The 26216-nt window shown below is 43.1% G+C and overlaps 1 protein-coding gene across 1 annotated transcript; it reads right to left on the bottom strand.

Annotated features, from left to right (window-relative positions):
- Positions 1-20040: 20040 nt before the first annotated feature.
- LOC124798497 (allergen Tha p 1-like) lies at positions 20041-24599 on the bottom strand. The gene is made up of 2 exons (XM_047261935.1): positions 24355-24599; positions 20041-20347 (listed from the first exon to the last, which is right to left on the bottom strand). Exons 1-2 carry the CDS (start codon positions 24539-24541, stop codon positions 20157-20159), a joined length of 378 nt encoding a protein of 125 aa, XP_047117891.1. The 5' UTR covers positions 24542-24599; the 3' UTR covers positions 20041-20156.
- Between the last annotated feature and the right edge of the window lie 1617 nt (positions 24600-26216).

Here is a 26216-nt window from a genome sequence, read left to right as displayed (position 1 = left end):
AAAGAGCCATCTTATCACCACCTCTCTTATCTTTTCCCCCATTACACCTTGGATATTGGTCGAGTGGGTCTTTCTCCAATTTGAGACAGATTAAGGGAATCTGTCCCTTTGTAGCTTGCTCCTCAAATCGAATGTTGACATCACCCTTCTCCTCTAGCATTACTTGTCTCCATCCCATGTTCATTATTGCTTTCCTTTCGTTTAAGAAGGCATTCCTATAGTTTTCCCAGTGGTTAGATTAGGTACCAGGAGAAGTTTTCTTCTAATCTAGGCCCTTGGCACATAAATTCAGTCTGGTTTGCCTCCTGATCTTAGTACATTTTCCTAATGTTGCAACACGCATTTTGGTTTTCTGATTCTTTAATGTGGGAGCGTTCATGGTTTTGAGCATGTGTCATAAATTTCTTCGGAGACAGCTGACAGCTTACTACTGCTATCCAAAATTTCCACCACTTTGATCTCACCCACTGAAATTTGTATGATTTAATTTGTATGATTTAATGTTTCTGAAATGTCATCATACTCAACATTTTCAGATGACTGTTTCCTGTTTCTGTTGCGGATCTGTCTACAGTCTTGCGTACTTCTCATTTTACTAAAACCTACGCTCCTTCTTTCTGGATTCGTTGGATGGACTTCCATGTTCTGTACAACCGGCTGTGTCTCATTCTGCACAGGCTATTTACTCTGGAAACGTGACCCATTGTCTCGTTGACTGCCATTACATTTGCTGCCATATGTCGGTATGGTTTCAGAGTTGTGGAGTGTGGCTTATTCTCTTTAACTTGCCAGTTGTCTGGCTTCTTAGAATTGCCCCGCTTATTGTAACTTCGTAGCTGTTGAAAATTTGCCTCACGCTGTCGTGTTTCGTTATGTGACTCTTCCTCATTCAGTACTAATTCTACCTCACGCAAATTTCCTCTCAATCCTTTGGCGTCAACCCCACATCTGCCTATCAGTACTTGTTGATACTGTAGTGGTAGCTTTGTGAAGCATGTATAGATGACCTCATTGTCACTTCAGGATATGTGGGTGTACTGCTCCTTCTTCGTCATCTGGTCACAAATCCATACTGGGCTTTTAAATCCAGAAGATTTCATTCATATATGCATCATAAGCACCTGTTTTATTCTGTCTTGGATGGTGCGTGAAAAGTAGCGAGTCAAGGACGCCTGTTTAATCTATTTATACATTGTGCATGATTCTGATATTTTTCACATGGTCTCTGCAATCACACCTTCTAGATGCGATAGTACGAAAGCTATCTCTTTTTGCACTGGCCAGTATGGAGGTATGGCTTCCTCAAACTGCTCTATAAATGCGTGGGGACGTAGATTATTTCCACCTTCCTTGCAGTGCTACAACTTTCTGACTGAGAGGTAACGCTCGTGGTCAAATGCCATTTTGGTGTCTCGTATGTCCCATTCAGTCACTCTACTTTGTTCTATCATCTCGCACGGACACGTGATTATCCTGTCGTGCAACATCTACCTGGTGATGTGCTCCATTCATGGCCATGATGTGCGTGCCACATTTCGTAATGCAATTCAAGTGTTGTAAGACTGCGATTCCCGGTTCGACCTAGTTTCTGGTTACAGTAGAGTATCCTGTCGGCACAGCGAAATCGGACTTGCGCTCGCTGAATTAGGTTCTGGCGATTGTTGGGTTTCTTTATGTCGAACATTGCTACTGTCACATACCACTAGTGTGTTATGAACTCCGTCTTGCACCCCCCTACACCGTCTCGTGGTCATTCTATTTGCTTCTGTATTCTTGACACTAAGTCCACGCGTGTCCATTTTCCTACTCCACAGAGGACTCATTTTCCCAAAACAGTTGCAGGAGGCTCTGTCCTAAGCCTTTCTCTATGTCCTTGTATTTCCAGTCTTGAGATCCAGCCATCAGGTGGTCTGAAATCTTTCTCTCCTTCCAGTTCCTTTATTCGGTTCTGAATTTTATTTAGCACCATTTCCCAGCTTCGATGGTTCTCCGAGATTCCTCACGTGCCTCATGTGTAATTCGCTTAGCAGTCCTTGCGATGATTTTCGCATCCTTCGCCTGTTTCCTCGCTTCTAAGATTTCCCGTTTTAACTCAATATGGAGTACCATCATTTGTTTTTACGTCTGCAAAATTTTATTTCCGGATTCTTCTCACAAATCCTTCACCTGTTTCTGTGTTTTTGTCTGTGTTTCTTCAATTTGTGCTTGTAAATGTTTAGCATTTGCTAGTTCGTCTTTCTTCAACCCTCCTAATTAATCGAGAATGCACAGTATATCACCTCTCATCCTCCTAACGGGATGTTTCTCTGCTTCCATATTAAATGATTGGCGAGTGTCTATCCTTTGGTGATCCTGCCTGTTCCCGATTAAATGTTTCGTGCCAGTGTCTTTCTATCGGACTACCACCTTCTGATGTACACAAGGGTGGCCCGCTATAATTTCTCCTAGGTACTTTCGGACTACAGAACTCTTCTGCCTGGTAGTTCCAGATGCTCACTGCTGCATCGATGTGTCTACTTGTTTATTCTTCGGCACCTGAGCGGCCTTGCACTGCTTTATAGTAACCAGTATAGTCTGCATATTGCAACTCGTTCTCTGGAATTGGCTGTCCAGCCAGAATAATGCTGACCACATGATTCAAAATATTTTTTTGATCGTTACTTTTTTTTGCGCTAATGTTTTGTTGCTGTTTTCCAACTTATTCTGTTGACTAGCTTTACGCGCTTTACGTCGTGTCAGCATCGACACAACTTCCTCACATACACCCTGATAATGAAAATAATCACAAATCTTATAAAGTACTGCACACTATCTGGACTTTAACTGTGGTTGACAGTACCTATTTGTTACCGACACTTGACAGCACCCAAATTTTCTTTCTCCTTGAGGTACAGGGAATTCAGTGGTAATATAACAATAAACTAATAGCCAACACAAACAACGTAGGAAAAAATCATTCTGAAACTAGAAGGTAAGATGAACAAACCGTAGAACATATATAATTAACTCTACCACGTGAATTTACAGTACACGAATTGCAACTTTAATCAAGCTAGGAGTAATTCCAGACAATTGGAATGTAATTTCATCACTGAGGTAGTGGCCACTCTTCTTACACACTCAGACAATAACAATTAACGCTGAAAGGATAAGTTCCGAACTACTTACAAAAGGTCTGAATTTGTGAACTATCCTGGACCAGGGTCAACACTATTTATGTAAACCCCCGTGGGGGTTTGTAACGTATAGTTTGTGTGTGTGTGTGTGTGTGTGTGGTTGGCTACTGTTGTCACTGCATTGGAGTTGTAGAAATGATTCAGACGATCCTGCGATTCACAATCTACACCTTGGGATTTCCATAAAACGAAGTGTCGTGTTACGGTTTTACTTCACTTCAGTTTAACGCATCACACCAATGATTCCTAACGGGATTCTACTAGAATGGACCACAACGTGAGTAACATAAATTATTTAACGTTAAAAAACACAAGGAGTGCAAAAAAATTTATAAATATGAAGTACATATTCAAAAAAATGGCTCTGAGCACTATGGGACTTAACTTCTGTGGTCATCAGCCCCCTAGAACTTAGAACTACTTAAACCTAACTAACCTAAGGACATCACACACATCCATGCCCGAGGCAGGATTCGAACCTGCGACCGCAGCGGTCACGCGGTTCCAGACTGAAGCGCCTTTAACCGCACGGCCACACCGGCCGGCGTACATATTCCTTAGACCGCGCCCCCAGTTATTAGACTGACACAAAGTTGGCTGATACTGCTTGGCGTTGTGGGACAGAAGACCTTTACCCTGACTGTCACTTTCAGAAAATACTCAGTGGACAAGTGAATGGAACTCAATACATTTATTGTATTTTGCTATCGGCTGAACGGGAGTGCGCGTATCATTTATTGTGGTACGGACGGCACTTATACTGCACGGGTGATCGGCTCGATGGAGGTGTTGGGCACTGTGCAAATGACGTACGTAGCAAACCAACACCTCGCCTACACAGTGGACGTACTATGCTGCCCGGAAACTCCTCGAGCTGAAACTATCTCAATAGAGGACAGAAAACATGTCAAGATTTCTGTTTGATCACTAGCCAGGAACAGAAATTCTATTCAAATATTATGTCTCAAAGAAGCACTGCAGTGTGTGTTAGATTCCACAGAGAGTTTACAGAGGTTACAAAATACCGGTTGGAGTCATTATTTCATCAACTGACTCGTGTGTGCATACATGAAATGCCACACTACTTCCCTCAAGTCGAATGGCTGATAAACCCGCGCAAGGATCTGAAAACCGCATCTAAAGGAATGAATTTCACACTATGACATTCAATTTAAGGTCCAGCATTTAGCACAAATTATTCCTGCTCCTAACTGTTTGTAATACCACATTTGACGTACATGAATTTAACGTGGTGCTCCTGAATAGTGCCTCTGACTTCCATTAATTTAAATTTGGTACTTCTTGACAACACATCTGACTTGCGTCACTTGAAATTGGTACTTCAAACGGAACTCTTGACGTACGAATTCCGGGAAAGAATGGTAGTAATACTTGAAATGAGATCTTACGTTCAAAGCATACAATTTATTCTCAACAGATAAAGATGGGAACCTGACTACAACAATTGCTGATCACATTAAACATTAACCACAAGCTCCATTAAAACATCAATAATGAATTTAATTGAATTAACTGAGGTGTGTTTGTATACGGAAAAGAAGGAAATAGAAACCAACAGGTTTACTACTTATCGTTCACGAGACAAGTGGCTGTACTGCGGTATCATGGCAGCGACGACGACCTACGCTGATCGGCGTGCGTTCTGCATATCGGGTCTGTGCTAAACCTGCTCTACGCTGTAATAATTTTCAGAAAAATCCTATCCCAGTTTAAGTTAAAGGGACGATGGCATGCGTCAAGAGCAATAGCAAAACCTTTCTTTAAACTTGTGCAAAGCTCAGTATAAGGTGAAGACAAACTTCTGAGGAAGAGTAAACCATATGATCCTAAGTGAAGATCCCGAATAATCACTTAGAGCCAAAACTCCCCTAACGTGGATCAGCAAACGAAGAGCCCTTTCCGCTTACCGCGATCATAACTAGTAAATGTCAAATGTTGCAGCTATGAACATAACTTAGTATGTCACACTGAATGGTAAACGGAAAACAGTCTACTTTGCTGTGCCCTTGCTGTTTACCAAGCACAAGTTCCTCCTGTCCGTTGCCAAGGCAGCTGGACCTAGAGATACTTGTTTATCTCGTAAAGCAGTCCGCCTGCCTCAGAAAGTAACGAAATTAATCTGAAGAGTGAAATAACGAAGGAAAAACGCCAGACTCTGCAGTTGGCTATTATGAAACTTCACATTTACCCATTTTCTATAAAACTCTCCGTTCAATCCCGCATGTTGTTGCAGCCGGCCGATGTGGCCGAGCGGTTCTAGGCCCTTCAGTCTGGAGCCGTGCGACCGCTACGGTCGCAGGTTCGAATCCTGCCTCGGGCATGTATGCGTGTGATGTCCTTAGGTTAGTTAGGTTTAAGTAGTTCTAAGTCCCATAGTGCTCAGAGCCATTTGTTGCAATTGATGCTTACCAGGGAAACGTCTCGTATCGCCCCTCTGCCGCCATGGCGTATAAGCCAATGAGCATTTAGCTTCCCAAACGTTACTAAAGTCAACAGTTCGGAGTATCTCTACAAAAAACTTCTGAGAAAAATAGACGTAATATACAGGGAAAGACGGGTGATACACGATATGTACAAGAACCAAGAGGGAAAAATAAAACTGGAAGCGAAGGAAGAAGATCTGAGTTTAAAAATGGTGCAGTCCTTTCTCCGTATTGTTCAGTTTATACAACGAGGAAGCAGCGACGAAATTAAAAGAAAGGTTAAAAGGGTGGGGGGGGGGTGGGGGGTGGGGGGGGGGGGGAAGATGTTAGAATTCAGGGTGAAACGATATCAGCGATAAGATTAGCTATTCTCTCTGAAAGTGAAGAAGAGTTACAGGGTTCAGTGAAACGACCAGCGTAGTGAGTACAGAATACAGATTGAGAGAAACGGGAAGAAAGAAGAAAGTAATGAGAAGTTGCAAAAATAAGAGTAGCAAGAAATTTGTATCGAAATTGGTGGTCCCGAAATAGACTAACATATAAAAGCGCTGCTTTTGAAGCACAATAACCCATGACGGACGAAGATAGCTGGACATACTAAAGGCCGACTACCACAGGCAAAGATGACATTCCTGGTCAAGCTAAGTCTAGTATCAAATGTAGGCCTTAATTTGAAGGAGCAATTGTTGAGAAAGGACATTTGCAACACAGCATTATATGGTAGTATATTATGAACAGCGGGGTAACCGGAGCAGAAGAGAATCGAAGTGTTTGGGATGTGGTGGTACAGAAGAATGTCGGAACTCAAACGGACTGATAAGACGAGGAGTGAGGATGTTCTCCGCAGAACCGGTGAAGAAATGAACACACGGAAAACACCGACATGAAGAAAGAACAGGATGGTAAGACATTTATTACAGCACCAGTGAATAACTTCCGAGAGCTCTGGCGGATAAAAACTAGGTGAAGACAGAGATTGGAACAATGCAGAAGATGTCTGAGGACGTAAGCTCCAAGTAATACTTTGACATGAAGAGGTTAGCGCACGAGAAATAGTGGCTGGCCGCTTCAGAACAGGTAGTAGAGTAACGACTGAAAAGAAATATAAAACCGCTGGTAACAACACTAAGTATGAATAACATTAACGCATTGTGGTGGCCATTCTACCGTTAGAGAATTTCGACTCTAATCAATTACATATCTGCCGATGGAGTGTACGTTTGAAACGTTACATTGACATCCGACCAGGTCTTCTGGATGCTTCGTTCTTTTGTCAGGTAATGTATGTAAGGTTCTTCCACTAACACTATGTATGTTTGTTCTATATCTAGTACTAAACCACTGTATCGATCACGGCCAAATTTGGTACTGATATCGCTGTGTGGAAAGAACCACTACGGGGGTACGAACGAGTTACCTCTCACTGGTACGGGGGTGAAAAAGTAGCGCAGTGCACGACCCGCAAATAGCCAAACTATATTCATCCAGTATTTGAGAACGAAAGAACTTACTGACTTAAGATGAACTTTGCACCTAATTTCAAGCCTGTACGTGTTATTCTCACTGGTACCTTCAGAAAACGATGAAGGGAAAAAAGTTCATTGCTTACTATATTTTAAGTGCTCCTGCTGTAGCACTACCGCATCAGGGAGCACCTTTTAATTTAATTCTGTTTACTATTCTCTTTACAACACATTTTATAGACAGTATTCACATATGTCACTGAATGTTCATTAACAATGAGATGGATGAAAACGAAACTGCAGGTGATATTCGATAGAGATACAGGTCAACTAAGAGTAAAAATATGTGTAGAATGTGTTAAGTGTATGAGAAACACACTGAGGTGCCAAGTCATGAGATACCTCCAATTATAGTGTCGGACCTCCTTTTGCCCGGCCTAGTGCAATAACTAGAGTGTCATGGATTCTACAAGTCGATGGAAGTCACCTTCAGACATGTTGAGCCATCCTGCCTGTATAGCCGTGTATAATCGCGAAAGTGTTGCTGGTGCCGGATTTTGTGCACAAAATGGTCTTTCATTACGTCCCAGAAATGTTCTATGGGATTAAAGTCAGGCGATCGGGGTTGGCCATTAGTTCGAATTGTCCAAAATGTTCTTCAAACCAATTGGGAGAACAGTTGTGGCCCGGTAACATGACGCTTGGGAGCATGAAGTCCGTGAATGGCTGCAGATTTTCCCCAGGTCAATGACCTGTTCATTTGGACCAGAGGACACAGCCCATTCCATATAAACACAACCAGCATAATTATGGCGCCTCAGCCAGCTTGCACAACTTGGCTTCATGGGATCTACGCCACACCCAAACCCTGTCATCATCTGAAATCGGGACTCATCTCACCAGGCCAGCTGTTGTTAGCAGGCTTTCATTTTAGCAAGGGCACTCGTGTCGACCATCTGCTGCCATAGCCATTAACGCCAAATTGCATCCCATCCCCCCTTCCTCCTCCACTGTCCAAACCAATAAGCTCGTAGTACGTCCTACATAGAGTTCCGCTGTTATTTTAAGCATCTTTGTTTGTCTGTTAGCACTGGCAAGTCTGTGCAAACGCCGTTGGTCTCGGTTGTTAAGTGAACTACCATTCTGAATTAAAAGTCTGTTAATTCAAGTCGTGCGACCACAGTCACATCGGAAACCTTTTCACACAAACCACCTGGGTACAAATGACATCTCTGCCATACTCTGTCATTTTGGACCTTGTGTACTTGATACTATCGCCGCCATCTGTAATGTTGCTATCGCTATCCCGTTCCTCTTGTCACCTCAGTGTATATGTGACATGCATGTATGGATTCCTGGATCGCTTTCAACCACACTTGCTACAAATCTTACTTACTGCCTGGAAAGAAATACTGTGGCGATATGTAAGGGCAAACTCCAATTAGGAATGAGATAGACAAATGGAGAGGGAGGAGAGGAGGAAGATATGGACTTACTAAGAGGAGGAAGGGGGACCTGGGCAGAGAAAGTGGGAGGGGAGGCAGTGTACAGAGAAAGGGGGATGAGGAGATGGACGGTGAATGGGGGGAGCAGAACACGGACTGAGAGAAGGGAGGAGATGGACAGAGAGAGGTGATAGGAGGAGATAGAAAGAGGGAGGGGAAACGTGGTGAACAGAGATATTGGCGATCAGAAGGTGCTTAGGGTAAGGAGGGAGGAGTAGATAACAGAGGAATAGAGGCTGTGGACAGAGAGAGAGAGGGAGGGAGGACCAGAACTCAGAGTGAGGATTAGATAAAGAGTGAGGAGGAGATAGAGTTGGAAGAGGCGATGGACAGAGGGGGGAGCAGCAAATGGACGGAGAGAGAAGGGGGCAGGGATTGGAAGAAGAAGATGGAAAATGAGTAAGGGGAGGGGGGATGAAGTGGACAGAGAGGTTGGGGGACGAGCATATGTACTAATACAAGATAATAATAATGTTCTTCAGAAATGATTAGCATTTCAGTCACATTATTTCAGCATGTACACTACTGACCATTAAAATTGCTACACCACGAAGGTGACTTGCTACAGTCGCGAAATTTAACCGAGATAAAGAAGATGCTGTGATATGAAAATGATTAGACTTTCAGAGCATTCACACAAGGTTGGCGCTGGTGGCGACACCTACAACGTGCTGACATGACGAAAGTTTCCAACCGATTTCTCAAACACAAACAGCAGTTGACCGGCGTTGCCTGGTGAAACGTTGTTTTGATGTCTCGTGTAAGGAGGAGAAATGCGTACCATCACGTTTCCGACTTTCATAAAGGTTGGATTGTAGCCTATCGCGATTGCGGTTTATCGTATCGCGACATTGCTGCTCGCGTTGGTCGAGATCCAATGACTATTAGCTGAATATGGAATCGATGGGTTCAGGAGAGTAATACGGAACGCCGTGCTGGATCCCAACGGCCTCGTATCACTAGCAGTCGAGATGACAGGCATCTTATCCACATGGCTGTAACGGATCGTGCAGCCACGTCTCGATCCCTGAGTCAACAGATGGGGACGTTTGCAAGACAACAACCATCTGCACGAACACTTCGACGACGTTTGCAGCAGCAAGGACTGTCATCTCGGAGACCATGGCTGCGGTTACCCTTGACGCTGCATCACAGACAGGAGCGCCTGCGATTGTGTACTCAACGACGAACCTGGGTGCACGAATGGCAAAACGTCATTTTTTCGGATGAATCCAGGTTCTGTTTACAGCATCATGATGGTCGGATCCATGTTTGGCGACATCGCGGTGAACGCACATTGGAAGCGTGTATTCGTCATCGCCATACTGGCGTATCACCCGGCGTGATGGTATGGGGTGCCATTGCTTACACGTCTCGGTCACCTCTTGTTCGCACTGACGGCACTTTGAACAGTGGACGTTACATTTCAGATGTGTTACGACCCGTGGCTCTACCCTTCATTCGGTCCCTTCGAAACCCTACATTTCAGCAGGTTAATGCACGACCGCATGTTGCAGGTCTTGTACGGGCCTTTCTGGATACAGAAAATGTTCGACTGCTGCCCTGGCCAGCACATTCTCCAGATCTCTCACCAATTGAAAACGTCTGGTCAATGGTGGCCGAGCAACTGGGTCGTCTCAATACGCTAGTCACTACTCTTGATGAACTGTGGCATCGTGTTGAAGCTGCATGGGTAGCTGCACCTATACACGACATCCAAGCTCTGTTTGACTCAATGCCCAGGCGTATCAAGGCCTTATTACGGCCAGAGGTGGTTGTTCTGGGTATTGATTTCTCAGGATCTACGCATCCAAATTGCGTGAAAATATAATCACATGTCAGTTCTGGTATAATATATTTGTCCAATGAATACCCGTTTATTATCTGCATTTCCTCTTGGTGTAGCAATTGTAATGTCCAGTAGTGTATCTTGTCGCCTAGTAGGCACAGGGTCTGCCATAGGCCCTGATAACTTATTCCGTGTGTAATGGCATCCGATGGCGGATGGTGTCCTGTGGTGCAGCCATCCATGCTGAATTCACCTTGTTCCAAAGTACATCTCACAATTTCGATTGACGACAAGTCTGGTGATCTGGCGGGCCAGGGAAAAAGGCTGACATCCTGTGACACTTAAATGGCACGTCTTCATGCAGCACCATGTCGTCATGCACTGTCTTGTTCAAAAATGGCATTTGGGGTGTTGTGAAGAAAGGGTATGGCTACTGATCACAGGATGGCATTAACTTAGGTCACACTGACCACCGTGCCCTGGATATGCAACAACTGTGATTTGTAGTTTTACCCACTAGCACCCCACACCATATGGTCTTGAGTTGGTGCTTCATGTATCGCGCGAATGCAGTCACTGTGATGCCGCTCTCCCTGGCTGCGGCGAACCGTAATGCGGCCATCATTGTCTAACAAACAGAACCTAGATTCGTCCGAAAACACCATGATGCCATTCCTGTCCTTAGTGGCGTGGTTTCATACGCACTGCCATTTATCATTTTCTGCACATTCGTCAAAGGAAGGTGGAGAAGTGGATGACACGCACGTAACGTATTGTCATCCCTGATAGTAAAGGATGTGTTCCACCCTTGTACCAGAGCCGAGGAGGCAGCAGATCTGTCCTGCAGTGACATTCGGATGAAGTGTTTTGTCTTCTGGGGGGGTGGAGGGGGGAGGGGAAGGGGGGAAGAGTGGGGTGGTCTGGGTGGTGCGACATGACCTGTCTCGTCGTGCGCCGTGTTCTACGGCCTTCCGTGAACCATTCTACACTCTTCCGAATCTCTTCGTCCCACACGAGCAGCAATTTCCCGGATGGATGCATCACATTCTCTGATGCCAATAATGCGCCCTATTTCTAACTCACTGATTAGACGGTACGTTCACACGTCTACGAGGTATCCTGTACGTCCTTCGGTTTACAGCGACAACGAGAGCCGCAGGCACATTTAAGCTGTAGGTGGTGTTGCACCGTGATACAGATGTTGACCTTGAGCCAGCGGGCCGACATAGTTCAAATGCTAATCATTTCTGAAAAACATACAAATGTATATGTCTTGCGAATGTTTCGAGTTATTCAAGGTGTTATACACTGAAGCGCCAAAGAAACTAGTATAGACATGCGTATTCAAATACAGAGATATGTAAACACCTATAGAAGGCAACAAGCGTCCGGAGCAGCTGTTAGATCGGTTACTGCTGCTACAATGGCCGTCTATCAAGATTTAAGCGAGTTTGAAAGTGGTGTTATAGTCGCCGCAAAAGTAGACACAGCATCTCCGAGGTAGCGATGAAGTGGGGATTTTCCAATACGACCATTTCACTGTGAATATCAGGAATCAGGTAAAATATTAAATCTCCGACATCGCTGCGACGGGAAGAAGGCAATGCAAGAACGGGACCAACGAAGACTGAAGAGAATCCTTCAACGTGACGTAAGTGCAGCCCTTCCGCATATTTCTGCAAATTTCAATGCTGGGCCATCAAAAGTGTAAGCTTGCGAACCATTCAACGAAACATCATCGATATGGGCTTCTGGAGCCGAATGCCCACTCGTGTACCCTTGGTGACTGCAGGACACATAGCTTTACGCCTTACCTGTGCCCATCAACACCGATGTTGATGGCTGGAAACATGTTGCTTGGTCAGACGAGTCTCGTTTCAAATTGATGGACATGTTCGGGTATGGAGACAACCTTATGAATCCATGGACCTAGCATGTCAGCAGGGGACTGCTCAGACTGGTGGAGGCTGTGTAATGGTGTGGGACGTGTGCAGTCGGAGTGATATGGGACCCCTGATACGTCTAAATACAGTTTTGACAGGTGACACGTAGTTAAGTAACGTGTCTTATCACCTGCATCCATTCATGTCCATTGTACAGCCCAACGGACTCGGGCAATTCCAGCAGGACAGTGCGACGCCCCACACGCCCAGAATTGCCACAGAGTGACTCCAGGAACACTCTTCTGAGTTTAAATACTACCGATGTCAACCAAACTCCCATAGTTGAACATTACTGAGCATATGTGGAATATCTTGCAACTTGTTGTTCAGAAGAGGTCTCCAGCCCCTCGTTCTATTCCGGATTTATGGAGAGCCCTGCAGGATTCATGGTGTCAGTTCCCTCCAACACAACTTCAGACATGAGTCCAGTCCACGCCACATCGTGTTGTGGCACTTCTGCGTGCTCATGGGGGCCGTACATGACATTAGGCAGGTGTACCAGTTTCCTTGGCTCTTCAGTGCATTTTTCTGTGCATGAGTGTATAATCCATAATGTCGTAGGTTGTCTTAAATTAACTACCCGTATTCATATGCAAGCCTGCTTATTTAGTATCAGTTTGGGAAATACATTCATTGACCATAGCGCTGTTTCATGTTACGAATGGACTGACTGAATTCGGGTGCAATAAAAACTTACTTTGAAAAGCTCAAAGCTGTTAGAACGGTGATTTTCTGGGCCAACTAGGCCGGAATATTTACCTCGGAAATCCAAAATATCTCAAGCGTCACTTACACCCACACACGCAAGTTCTTCTCCACAAGACACTGCTCTGCAGTGTTTCCACACAATTCTTTCTGAGTGGCTCGTCACTGAAATCATTTCATACTGCGTACCGTGGAGAGAGTGTAAGGGGAGATTCAGTGGTTCAAAACCTATCCGCATTACGACAAGTATGATATTCTGTTCTAACTGACAGTGAACCTGAGCCATTTCCTTGCGCTTGTGGTGTTAGAATGCCGTTCACAACCTGAGCTGGATCAAACCATTTGCTGAAGGGGAGGGGTCTATAAATTCTTGATAGCTGAAACGTATAGCTAATGGTGACTCTCAAAAATGTCAGCAAAGGATGTGAAGAGGAGCAACATGAACTTAGTGTTAATACCTACGAAACCTATTCAACCTAATGAAGACGGCTTCCACCCCAGCTTACGGTACAGAGTGCATCTAGCTGCAAATTATTGCCCATTCCGAAATAAACTATACCGGTTGGCTGAGTTCTTTCGAACGACTAGTAGAGAAGTCGAAGGTAACTGGTTGCAGGGTTTCTATGATGCTTACAATTTGTATCAATGTTACTAAAAATGACATCTGGGTTTGAGGTGGGTGGAAAATATGAAGCAGATAATTCAGCGATTCTGTGTCAAGAGAGGCTACAAAATGGTTCAAATGACTCTGAGCACTATGGGACTCAACTTCTGAGGTCATTAGTCCCCTATAACTTAGAACTACTTAAACCTAACGAACCTAAGGACATCACACATATCCATGCCCGAGGCAGGATTCGGACCTGCGACCGTAGCGGTCTCGCGGTTTCAGACTCCAGCGCCTAGAACCGCACGGCCACTTCGGCCGGCCAGAGGCTACAACTTGCTAGAATTCTGTTATAGGAATGAGAGCTGCAGAGCCTCACTAAACACATCAGGGAAACATTATCTATAGAAGGCAGCTGCTATTCTATCTCGGAAACCAGTAGGACATTTGCCCATATTGTTTTTGCTTGAAATGAGCCATACAATCGTATCTCTGAGTACGGCCCTGGAACGCCCGGTATGCTTGAAAAGTATTGGTTGTGTACTACTTATGTTGGAGTGCACTAATAACAATTGTGAGTGGGATTATCTTGCTTTATGAAATGACCGTTGTGTTAGATATTCATTCAAATAACATGTCTCTCAATTGATGTATCCATTTTCTGCTGCTATCAGGAATCTATATAATCCGACTGACTCTGCGAGAGGACTGAGAAACTTAGCTTCGTCGCAGTCTCCATTCCACCAGATGAATAACAATATGTGTCAGCTGGTATGTTAAATCTGCCATAGTGTTCTGAGTATACCTGCTCCGGAGGAAATTTAATGGAAATTACTTTCTTACTGTGATATGTTCCCACTAGAGACAGCGGTTTGATTTTTATTCGGGGAATACGTATAAAAATTACTTTATGTGTGCTCTGCCTCCGAAACCAATCGGAATAAGCCTATATCAATGGTTTTGGTTCAAGTGAGTGGTACTGTCTATATCCAAATATCGATTATTCCTGTGGACCGCGTCGTTTTCATAAGTTAAACCAAAAGTAAATGCGTAGGTCGGACTCGTCTTAGCCAATGTCGGCTGCCAGAACTATATTCCTGCTTTCTCAAGTTGTATTCATTTCCATTGATCGTGACTGGGCCAAACATCTCACGAAATAAGCATCAAACGAAAAAACTACAAAGAACGAAACTCGTCTGGCTTGAAGGGGGAAACCAGATGGCACTATGGTTGACCGGCTAGATGCCGCTGCCATAGGTCAAACGGATATCAAGTGCGGTTTTTTTTTTTTTACATAGGAACCCCCATTTTATTACATATTCGTGTACTACGTAAAGAAATATGAATGTTTTAGTTGTACCACTTTTTTCGTTTTGTGATAGATGGCGCTGTAATAGTCACAAACGTATAAGTACGTGGTATCACGTAACATTCCCCCAGTGCGGACGGTATTTGCTTCGTGATACATTACCCTTGTTAAAATGGACCGTTTACAAACTGCGGGAAAGGTCGATATCGTATTGATGTATGGCTATTGTGATCAAAATGCCCAACGGGCGTGTGCTATGTATGCTGCTCGATATCCTGGACGACATCAGCCAAGTGTCCGCATAGTGACGTTATTTAAGGAAACAAGAAGTGTTCAGCTACATGTGAAACGTCATCCACGACCTGCAACAAAAGATGATGCCCAAGTAGGTGTTTTAACTGCTGTCGCGGCTAATTCGCTCATCATTGGCAGACAAATTGCGCGAGGATCGGGAATCTCAAAAACGTCGGTGTTGAGAATGCTACATCAACATCGATTACACCCGTACCATATTTCTATGCACCAGGAATTGCATGGCGACGACTTTGAACGTCGTGTACAGCTCTGCCAGTGGGCACAAGAGAAATTACGGGACGATGACATATTTTTTGCACGCGTTCTATTTAGCGATGAAGTGTCATTCACCAACAGCGTTAAAGTAAATCGGCATAATATGCACTATTGGGCAACGGAAAATCCACGATGCCTGTGACAAGTGGAATATCATCGACCTAGGCGGGTTAACGTATGGCTCGGCATTGTGGGAGGAAGGATAATTGGCCCCATTTTATCGATGGCAATCTAAATGTAGCAATGTATGCTGATTTCCTACGTAATGTTCTACCGATGTTACTATAAGATGTGTCACTGCTTGACAGAATGGCGATTTACTTCCAACTTGATGGATGTCCGGCACATAGCTCGCGTGCAGTTGAAGCAGTATTGCATAGCATATTTCATGACAGGTGGATTGGTCGTCGAAGCACCATACCTTGGCCCGCACGTTCACCGGATCTGACGTCCCCAGATTTCTCTCTGTGGGGAAAGTTGAAGGATATTTGCTATCGTGATCCACTGACAACGCCTGACAACATGCGTCAGCGCATTGTCAATGCATGTGCGAACATTACGGAAGGATAACCACTCGCTGTTGAGAGGAATGTCGTTACACGTATTGCCAAATGCATTGAGGATGACGGACATCATTTTGAGCTTTTATTGCATTAATGTGGTATTTACAGGTAATCACGCTGTAACAGCATGTGTTCTCAGAAATGATATGTTCACAAAGGAACATGTGTCACATTGGAACAACCGAAATAGGATGTTCAAATGTACTTACGTTCTGTATTTAATTTGAAAAACCTACCTGTTACCAACTGTTCGTCTAAAATTGTGAGCCATATGTTTGTGACTGTTACAGAGCCATCTATCACAAAGCGAAGAAATTGGTCCACCTAAAACATTCATATTTCTTTACGTACTACACGAATGTGTAATAAAAATTGGGGTTCCTGTTTAAAAAAAAGCAATTGATATCCGTGTGACCTATGGCAGCGCCATCTAGCGGGCCAACCATAGCGCCAACCTGGTTTCCCCCTTCAAGCTAGACGAGTTTCGTTCTTTGAAGTTTTTTCGTTTGACGATTGTTTCGTGAGATATTTGGCCTGGTCACGATCAATGGACCACCCTATATATAATGAATATGCCGTAAACTATTTGTTGAGACGACAATATATTTATTTTCGTTATAAATTTGTTTTACATGTTTCAAGCGGTCTGTAAATGTATAGTATTCCTTTTCTTGAGATCGTTTTTAATTTTTCTGTAGTTATTTACACTCATTGTCGTAGTAAATGATTAAGTGATTTCCTAAAGCAGCTTCATTATGATCCTGGATACTCAAGTTCTGTTTACGGAGGAGAAATTTATAATTCCCGAAGTTGGCTGCAATTTTCTATAGCTTCTTAAACATTAATGTTTGAATTCTTTGTTTGTATTTAGATATGAGATCTGAAGAATCTGTACTGTCGACAACTACGACTTTTAAGTTACTTCAACGATAAATCATCATATACACTAGGCATGAATCGATCTAACTCTTCTCATTTTTAACTCGGAGTCATTGCTCTAGCTGCTACATTGCTACAATGCATTGCTCTTGAGCCGCTGCGCGTAAAGTGGGGTACACTGTTTTAATTTAAAACATTTATTAGCATATCCGGATTCTGGATGAATAAAAGGATTATTTCCCCATGCAGACCTAAAGAGGTACTTTTAAGGAAAGTGTGTCAAATTAAATGAAAAGTCTGTATGAAGTATTTGGGTGTTAAAAAAAATTGAAGAGCGAAGGACAGCATGCCTCAGCTACTGTGATAGGTTAAGTGACAGCATGCCAAGCATCTGTGACAGTTTAATGAACAGTATGCGATTGCTTCTGTGATGGTACAGGGATATTTAGAAAAGTGAATGGAACTGTAGCTATTGCTGCTGTGAAGACTTACGGGTTATCTGTCTACGCGATGATCACCAAAGAAGCTTGTGCGTGTGAAATAATATACATTCAGGGAGTGTTAATCTCCAGTGATAGTAAGTTGACTGAAACTATATGATCGAATACGGCGCTTGCGTGTGAAGTTAGTGTTTGTAAACTGACAGTTCACGGGAGAACAAATGAACCGCGTTAGGAAATTAGAATCGATTGCAACTGTCCACAGACATAAAGACTGACTGTTTTTTTTGGCGCGAGCTAAATTCTATTCAAGAGAATTTAATTAACTAGCTTAGTGTGTGTTTATAAAATTAGAGTTAATAAGAAAGTTCTTCATTGAATTTATAATAATGTGTCATTTTCCAGTTGGATTTGTTTATTGTTATATTGCGTTCATGTATGTTCATGAGAAAATGCGGCAATCGGAGTATAAAAGAGAATAATTTGATCGTCCATCACTACTAACAAAGATTAATTTCAGCTGGAGAGGTCATGCAGAAAGAGTTAATTAAACGTTCTCTTTCAGCAAAATTTCATTGTAATCATGTATGAATAAGATATAATTTTTTTTGAAATTGTCTCAAATAATAAAGTTTTTAATATTCTGACACGCTATCCACATTCTTACTTGAAACCAAATTAGGAAAGATTCAGATCTACTTCCACCTGGAAAATCCAATGAAACACAAAAAAAAAACGAAAAAAAAGTAAAACCAGGATTAGAACCTTTCGGCTTACTCAAGAAGATGGATGAAATTATCCATGTTTTCAAAAATTGTTTTCCGATCTGTGGTTGTGATATTGTGTAACTACAGCATCGATTAAGACACCTAGGTGTGGAAAGCATAAGACGAATGGATTTTCCCATTCCTCAGATGGAAGATTGGCTGGATCAGGTCCATATTTGAGTTCAAAATGAATCTGGAGAAATTCGACTAACCCTCCTCCTCCAGGAATCTTCAATAGTTGACCATTCCTTAGACGAATTTCTATTGTTTCATGCCACAATCATGTGTATCTGTTCCTGAGGTTCCTTCTGGTCTCTCAAATCCGTCACGTATCCTGTCCGGTACGCCAATTCGACGCCTGTCCTCCGTGCCGTGTCCCATGTTCCTGTTCGATCAGTTTCACCGCAATTCAGCAAGACATCGATGAAGAAACTTTTTCAGAAGATTGTAAAAATTTGCATGTGTAAAGATTTTTTTTTTGGGGCTATGAGGCAGATTTTATCTTTTCTATGAATTCTAGAATATCTCTCAAATTTCTAAATTATTCTGTCTTTCCTATCATCTGTGATACCTAGTTGGGGCTTAAGCCTCCAGGTTTTCCGGGGTTTCCCTGTGAAGGCCAGTTCCTGAAAAGGTAGACCTGATTAACAACTATATAAGTCCATCTTCCCTGGTTGTGTACGTGGGATGCGGGTATGCCCCAGTACACGTGAAAGCAACAACTAGGTATCTAGGTAACGAAGATCGGTGTTACCTATACCAAATCTCTTTCAATTCTTGTAATCAAAAAATCTTACTAACTTCTTAAAATTTATAGGAACGTATGTTCCACAAATTCTAACGAGTTAGCTAAGCCAATAGTTAGCTCGCAAAGTGGATACATATCAACTTTGCTCGCTGCGAGGGGCGATGTAATGTCTCTTGCAGCGGTCTCTCCGCGACATTTCCAGAAATTTTTTATAAATTATGTAACTCAGTACATATCTCGAAATATCTCTTCTTATCTTACCGATTCCTAAACTTTAATATACGATGATTATCAATGCAAAGTAGTTTCAAGCCCTATTATTCCTAGGAGCGTGCATTTACTGCATGGAATAGCTTTTCTGCTATCTATGTTTTCTCTTATGAAAAGAATGATTTAGATCTTGCCGATTTGCAGGAAAGAACGAAGATGTATATGTATGTATTGTTGAGCTAGTCGCCATCTTGATGAGATTCTGCATGAGAAGGAATTTAATACATGAACTAAACTAAAGTAAGTGTGTTCGCGTATTATTTAACTGATTATTATTGACAGTGTCTGCTTACTACGCTGTTTTACACGGGATCAGTGGGGAACGTCTGATTTACACTGGACGAACCTGCCGTTTTGTATGCTCAAGATATCCTGCTTATTACTTTCAATAAATAGGCTAACACGGTCTTACCAGCAGATCTCCGGTCTTCCCCATGTGATCACCGAAAGTTAATAATTATTACAAATGTTTTCAGGGGATCGACTGACAATTTTCGTCGCACCGAGACTTCGAAATTGCTTCACTGCCTTATGGAATTTAAGTTAAGCTCCATTTAATCAGGACAGACAGTATTGAACTTTGTGAATGTGATAAGCCTGCTTTGTGAATGAAAATTCCCTTAATATACGCATGTCTTTTACTATCCTCCATCGACGCGCAGGTCGCCGAAGTGGCGTCAAATCGAAAGACCTGCACCAGGCGAACGGTCTACACGACGGGAGGCCCTAGCTACACGACATTTCCATTTTATTTTTTTACTATCCTGATCAATGAAGCTGAATCAGGCCGGTGTGAGAGACGTTTTTAAATTTTAGATCCCACAAAAAATATTAAAACTGGTTAATTGAAGAACAAAGCCTCTTTTGACTAACGTGTTTTATTTAAAAACATTAGGCGGGTTTATCCGCATAACAACAATTTACATAATTTAAATGTTTTGGAGCTATCACAGTACAGCCCGAAAGGTGCCCTGGAGTTCAAGCGGAGACCTTCTTCAGTTCCTCGCCATACTTCTGCCTGTAGGTGCCGGTGGGGTCGTACTTGTTCTCCAGCGGCGTCCACAGGTCGGGCTTCTCCTTGATGAGGAACCTGATCACCTTCTCGGCGCCAGCCTTCTGCTTCTCGTTACACTTGGCGCACTCGTTGGTCAGCGCATCAGGAATGGCGGCTGTGAACAGACAATGATTGGAGTTAGACCAGATTAGTCAGTGCACTTTACGAATATGGGTTAACGAAGTAGTTCGAAACGAAAGAAAAGCTCCGACTAGTCGAGGGTGAGGATGGAAACAGCCATGTCCTTATCAAATGAAACATTGCGTTTGCATTAATATACTTGGCAAAGAGCATCAGAACATGTATTCATTACTGCGCAGGGAATTGAACGTTTCTACTATCGAATGCAGCTCTAGTACCTTAACCATTGCGTCACCGATCTCGGTTATTGACAATAAAGGAAGTCATAGACATAGCGTTAAGTTAAGCATTCAGATTAAGAGGGTAGACGTCCAGAGAGAGCCAAAGGAGGGTGAGCTGTTGTAACACATAATTGTTTTGAAGAAATTATACGATCAAGCTGGCAGTAGGTTTGGGAGAGTCCCATTTAGGACTCCTTGGTAGCGGGTTTCCACTACCGTCATTCGACTGAGTAAAGCTTTTGCACCTCAACAATTTTCTATTTTTTTTTTTTTTTTACATACGGTTGCGTCCGAATAAATAAGCGAGCGCTGAAAAATCCCACAGTGCAACAGCGACCTACTGGTAATTTACACATGGATTGATTTGTGTGGCTCCTATTATTTCGATTGTAGCAGGACAGCAGATATGAAAAGTAGATCTTTTTCCCATCTTCTTCCCACTATGGAAAACAGACTCATTCAGTAGTGGGGATGTACGACGGTAAACGGAACTAGTATGCGCAACATTTAGTGGAAATTATTAATACTGTTAAAAATGTACAGCATAGAGTAACTTACACCGGGAAGAGCTGTAGACCCGAATTGCTTCAGCAACATCTAACGATATGCGTTCCTTTCATATTTGGCGCCGTGAAGCGACGGCGAAGAAAGGATTCGCATACGTGTACGGTCATTTTTATTTACGGTGTTTCACAATTGTAGTTACAGGCTGCTGGGGGTGCAGAGGGTACTTAAAGTTTGGTAAGTAAACCGTGTCCAGAAATTTAGTTTGGATCTAAAGTATCTGATGATCGGATCGCGGTGCGCACCCAACGGAGACAATGAGCTCTGCTTGTTTGCTCCTTGGGAGATCACGGCGTGGGCAATGTTTCGAGTACTGTCGGGTTCTGTTCTGCGAGTGAATTCCTCTTCAAAGTCGAGAGCGCAGCGCGTCGATGAAGCACGACAGTCAACCCTTCTGGTTCCGTGCGTACCAGTTTCTATCAGCCTTTGTAGTTGGACGGTAATGGTACGTGATGCCAAGTTACAACGGTGATTGCCGTACCGTACCGTACCGTGAACCAGGAGGTGTGAAAGTATTCCAATCTTCAATCTTATTTTACGAGTATATATCCAAATGGGACATTTCCGGACTTTCGTTCCATTTCAAAACTTTGTTTACTGAGTCCCATCTACAAACACTAGAAGCCTGTAATAGGAAATGTTAATCAACCTATACAGACGGCAGGAAGTCCTATATCAAATACTAGTTTTTTTTTGACATGAATTACGTCTTAAAACAACTCTGACTCAGGGTAACCCATCTAAGAGACCATCGGCAGGCTTTGTGCAAGCACTAAAACAAGTCATATAGTTTGGCTCTATTCTGTGAGGCATTCGTGATGTGTGAGGTAGCTGCGAGACGTCCTAACGAACAGTTTCTCTTCACTTTCTACTGGGGTCTTCACAGGTTATGTACCTCACGTCACCACATAGGAAAAGTTCTACCGTGGACACATGTTAGACTATTTTATTCTTTTTCAAGGTATCCCGCTGGCTCCGATGCAGATGCTTGAACAGTTTTCAAACACCAGGCTCACAAGCCGTGCCCACACAAACACACACATAAGGTGTAAATCATTCATATCCGACCACTGGTACACCTACCTCCCTAACTTCACAGAAACTCTCTTCCAGAGAATGGTGCACTAGTGCTCGTACAAGAAAAGATAGTGAGGCGAAATGGCGTTGCCACAGCCTAGGTGTCTCTTTCCAGAAGAGCTATCAAAAGCTAGTGCAGCGCAGCGAAGTGTGTAGGAAACTACTTGCAAAGTTTGGAAGGTAGACGATAGGTACTAACAGAATATCTGTGAGCGTATGTCGTGAATTCGTCGTGCATAGCTCAGGAGGTAGAAACGATGTCCACGAGAGGCGACGTCCTCGGTTCGACGCCCGGCTCCACGCAAAGTTTTAATCTGCCAAGATATTTCCAAAGATGGTACACTCATCAGCAGAGTTCATTCCTTCTGGGCTCTTGGTACTTCTGTCACATTTGTTGCTTGCATGCTGCTTTTGTCTTAAAATCAGTACGATGGACTTCCACATTTCCTGGTCAATAATTAGTGAGTGCAGTTGTGAAGCAAGGAGAAAAGATACTAGCAACTGTTTACATTTGATAGTTTGGATGTATGCAGTAGACAAAGAGAAAAAAATGAAATTTCTAGAAATGTCCAAAGAAAATAAATGAAATTAAATATTCAGAAGAATGCTTGTGTTAAAAGTTCTATCAAAAAGTAGCACTCATAGTACAAGTTCACCCAAACAAAGATAGTGTGCAATTGCAAATATTTCAGAAGTATATATCCTGGCATTCCCTTGAAGTGATTAACGAACCCACCGACTACCCAATCTGACTGAAAAGTGTTCTCAATCTCACCTTTTTCGAATAAGAGTCTAGAGTTATAGACAATTCAGTGCCTCGGATTGGAAATAGAATCAGATCAATAAAGCGTGCCGTTATTTACGTGAAACATTGGCGTGCGAATGTAAAATGTATACCTTCGTCGAGGTGCTAATGACGCTGCATAGATAGCAATGCTCATGGCTTCAAAACACATTTTCTGATGCCACGTCTTCCAGTTAAAGCCTCAGTGCCTCATGAATAAAATCGACTGTTCAATTGAACTGGAGTTGTAGTGGTCATCTACCTGATGACTGATTTGTTGAATCTCTCCATGCTACTCTAAAATAACGCTATTGATCTCTATATCACCATAACCTTCGCCAATTTTACCTGATTATTGTAGTCATAAGCTTTTCCCCCTCGACTATTACTGACCTCTAATGTCTCTTCACTACCAAAGTAACGATTCCTTGCTGCATCATGATGTACCCTATCAGCCGATCTCTTCTTTCAGTCAATCTGTGTTACAAATTTCTTTTCCCCAGTTCGATTCAGTACCTTTTTACAACTTGTCGGATTTATGTATCTTTCTAATCTTCAGCGGTCTCCTGTTGCATCACATTTCCAAAGGTTCTATTCTGCTCTTGTGTGAACTGTCTTATCATCAACGTTTCATTGCTCTTCAAAGAACTTCAGAAAAGACCTCCTATCGTTTAATTGTGAATTTTATGTTAACTAATTTCTGTCTTCAAATATACTTACTTGCTATTTCAAGCCAGCGATTTTTAACCTCTCTACTCAAGGTGTCTCCACTTATTTTGCTGTCCAACTAACAAAAATCATTTACTTATCTCATTCTTTTGGCATCGCCTGATTGAATTCAATGATAATCCTTTACTATTGTGATACTTTGTTCATGTTCATTTTATAATCTCTTTTCAAGACATTACCCACGTTCAAATGCTCTCCCAAGCCCTGAAAGAATCGCAACAACATCGACGAAGCCCGAAGTTTCGATTTCTGCTCCCTGAACCTTAGTTTCCTTTTGAATTATCTCCATGATTTCCCACACAGCTTATTCATTTTCCAGGCAGTATGACAGAGGATAGGCTAAAGCCCTGCCACACTCCCTTTCGACTACTGCTTCCCTTTCATGTCTCTCGACTACTATAACTGCTGTATGGTTTCTATATAATTTGTAGATAACCTCTCACATGCTGTATCATATTCTGCAATCTTCGGAATTTCAATGTGTCTTCAATATTATCCAAAGCATAGGAGGAACAGTTTACCAAAAATGCTACTAAAATATTTTCGGTAGTCAGAGAATTTGTGTGGTCGAGCAAAGGTCCAAAGGCCGCCGCCAGGCGTACTCACCCTTGAGCTCTTTGCCGTCAGCCGTGCAGGACGTGTCGGCGTCCGACAACAAACACTCGTGGTACTTTTTGAGCAGGCGGTCGTTGTGCAGGATGTCGTCCAGGTCGATGTTGTCGTACTTGGTGGTGTAGGCGGCAGCAGCAACCACCAGGCACACCAGCGACAGGGCGAAAGCGCAGCTCTTCATCGTTGTGGGTGGGAGGTGTTGCGGCGGGTCGCAGTGGAGAGAGTCGTCGTTCTCAGCCTCCGAGCGGCTCTTTATACCCGGCGCGCCACGGGTGACGTCACGCAGTTTGGCGAAGCGGCTGTTGCCCACCCAGGTGACCCTGTCTTCAGCGAGCACCTCGCCCTCCGCCATCAATCCTGCGACGTGCGAAGGGGGCCGTTCTTCGAAAGCTGTCACAACCGCCAGCTTAATGCGGCCTCTTTTTGCTCGCCGTGTCATGCTTTCGCACTTGGAGCCAGGTCATTCGGTGCCTTCACCTCGCGTATGCCTGTTCTTCTTTGCTGTCTCGTCTTCGTCGAATGTCAGCGTTTGTTTTTCACATTAGCATCTCGTCCCTAGTCTTAATGCAACCTAGCTTTGTCTACGGCCTGTATCACCTTGGCAATGACAGAACGAAATAAATAGAATAGTGTGAAATCAAGAAACGAAGGCCGTGAAGTCCACGATCAGTATGACAATCTAGTAAAAACTCCCTGAAAATTGAGGCAATCTTCCCACCGACGCACCAGGCTGAAGATGGCCGTTTGGTAAAACAACGTAGCCTGCTGCGTGAAGAAGTCGTTAACTGGCAGCTACACATCATCGTCAAGTAGAAATCGTCATCTGTCCAACGCCTTTTTAAGGGGCCGAAGGCTTTTCATTCGTACGGGGAGAGATCTTGGCTATAGAGCAGGTCCTCGAGTGTCATCCACTTCAGTTGCTGTAACATTTTCGATAGGTGTGGCTCTTGTGTCGCATCACGATCAGAACGAAATTTAGAGCATCATTCCACAACGGTGGTTTTCGATAGACATGCTGCCCAATGCATATTCTTCAATGGATGTATAATAGTGTTTGTTCTTCGGCAGCCAAGGAATAATAGCACACTGCTCCTGTTTGGAGGCATTTGGTAAGAACGTCGACATACTTCACCGCACGCACATCGTAAAGATACGAATACCACGCTAATCAATTGTCTACGTATTGGTGCTTGTGTACCCGTATCGGAGTAGCGCTATGTTGGGTGTACCCTGCAGCAACACCCTCAAACGGAAACTTTTCGACTTCCTGTTATAAATTTGATATACGAGCTCTAGTGTATCACGTTTTCTTTCTCAGTAAAAAAATATATTTATATGTATTGGGACGAGCCATGCAATTCAGGAATCACAGAAAATATATCACTATTCCATAGTAATCTAAATGTACTGGCATCATAGAGTTCTCAGGGAGTCATTTTAAATCTGTTCCAGTGAGCCATTCCTGGAAATAAGAAGCAAGTAAATGATTCATTTCTAACGGAGTGTCCATTGATTAGTTTTAGAGAATGTCAGCATGATCAAGGTCCATTTTCTATACGCTCTACACAAACAATGTGTTAAAGTTGTCTAGATGTTATCATCAAAAGGTGCAATGTTTAAAATACATGAATTGTACGAACAAATATTTCGGTATCATGTGTATTTTCAACCCAAGGCGATTCCAAGCATGAAGCATTCTTAGACGTAATTTAGAATCGAAAAGCTGTGCAATTTACTTATATCTTCAAGTAACCAGGAGAATAATATAGTTTCAGAGCTCACGGGAAACCCTGTGCTGCTTTCTATAAGATGTAACTACACTACAGAGTCTGATGGTTATTAGTAGCAGCTGCATT

Source organism: Schistocerca piceifrons, chromosome 5 (assembly GCF_021461385.2).
Source record: "Schistocerca piceifrons isolate TAMUIC-IGC-003096 chromosome 5, iqSchPice1.1, whole genome shotgun sequence".
NCBI lineage: Eukaryota > Metazoa > Arthropoda > Insecta > Orthoptera > Acrididae > Schistocerca > Schistocerca piceifrons.
The sequence above is the reverse complement of the archived record's forward strand: the minus strand, read 5'-3'. Positions and strand labels throughout refer to the sequence as shown.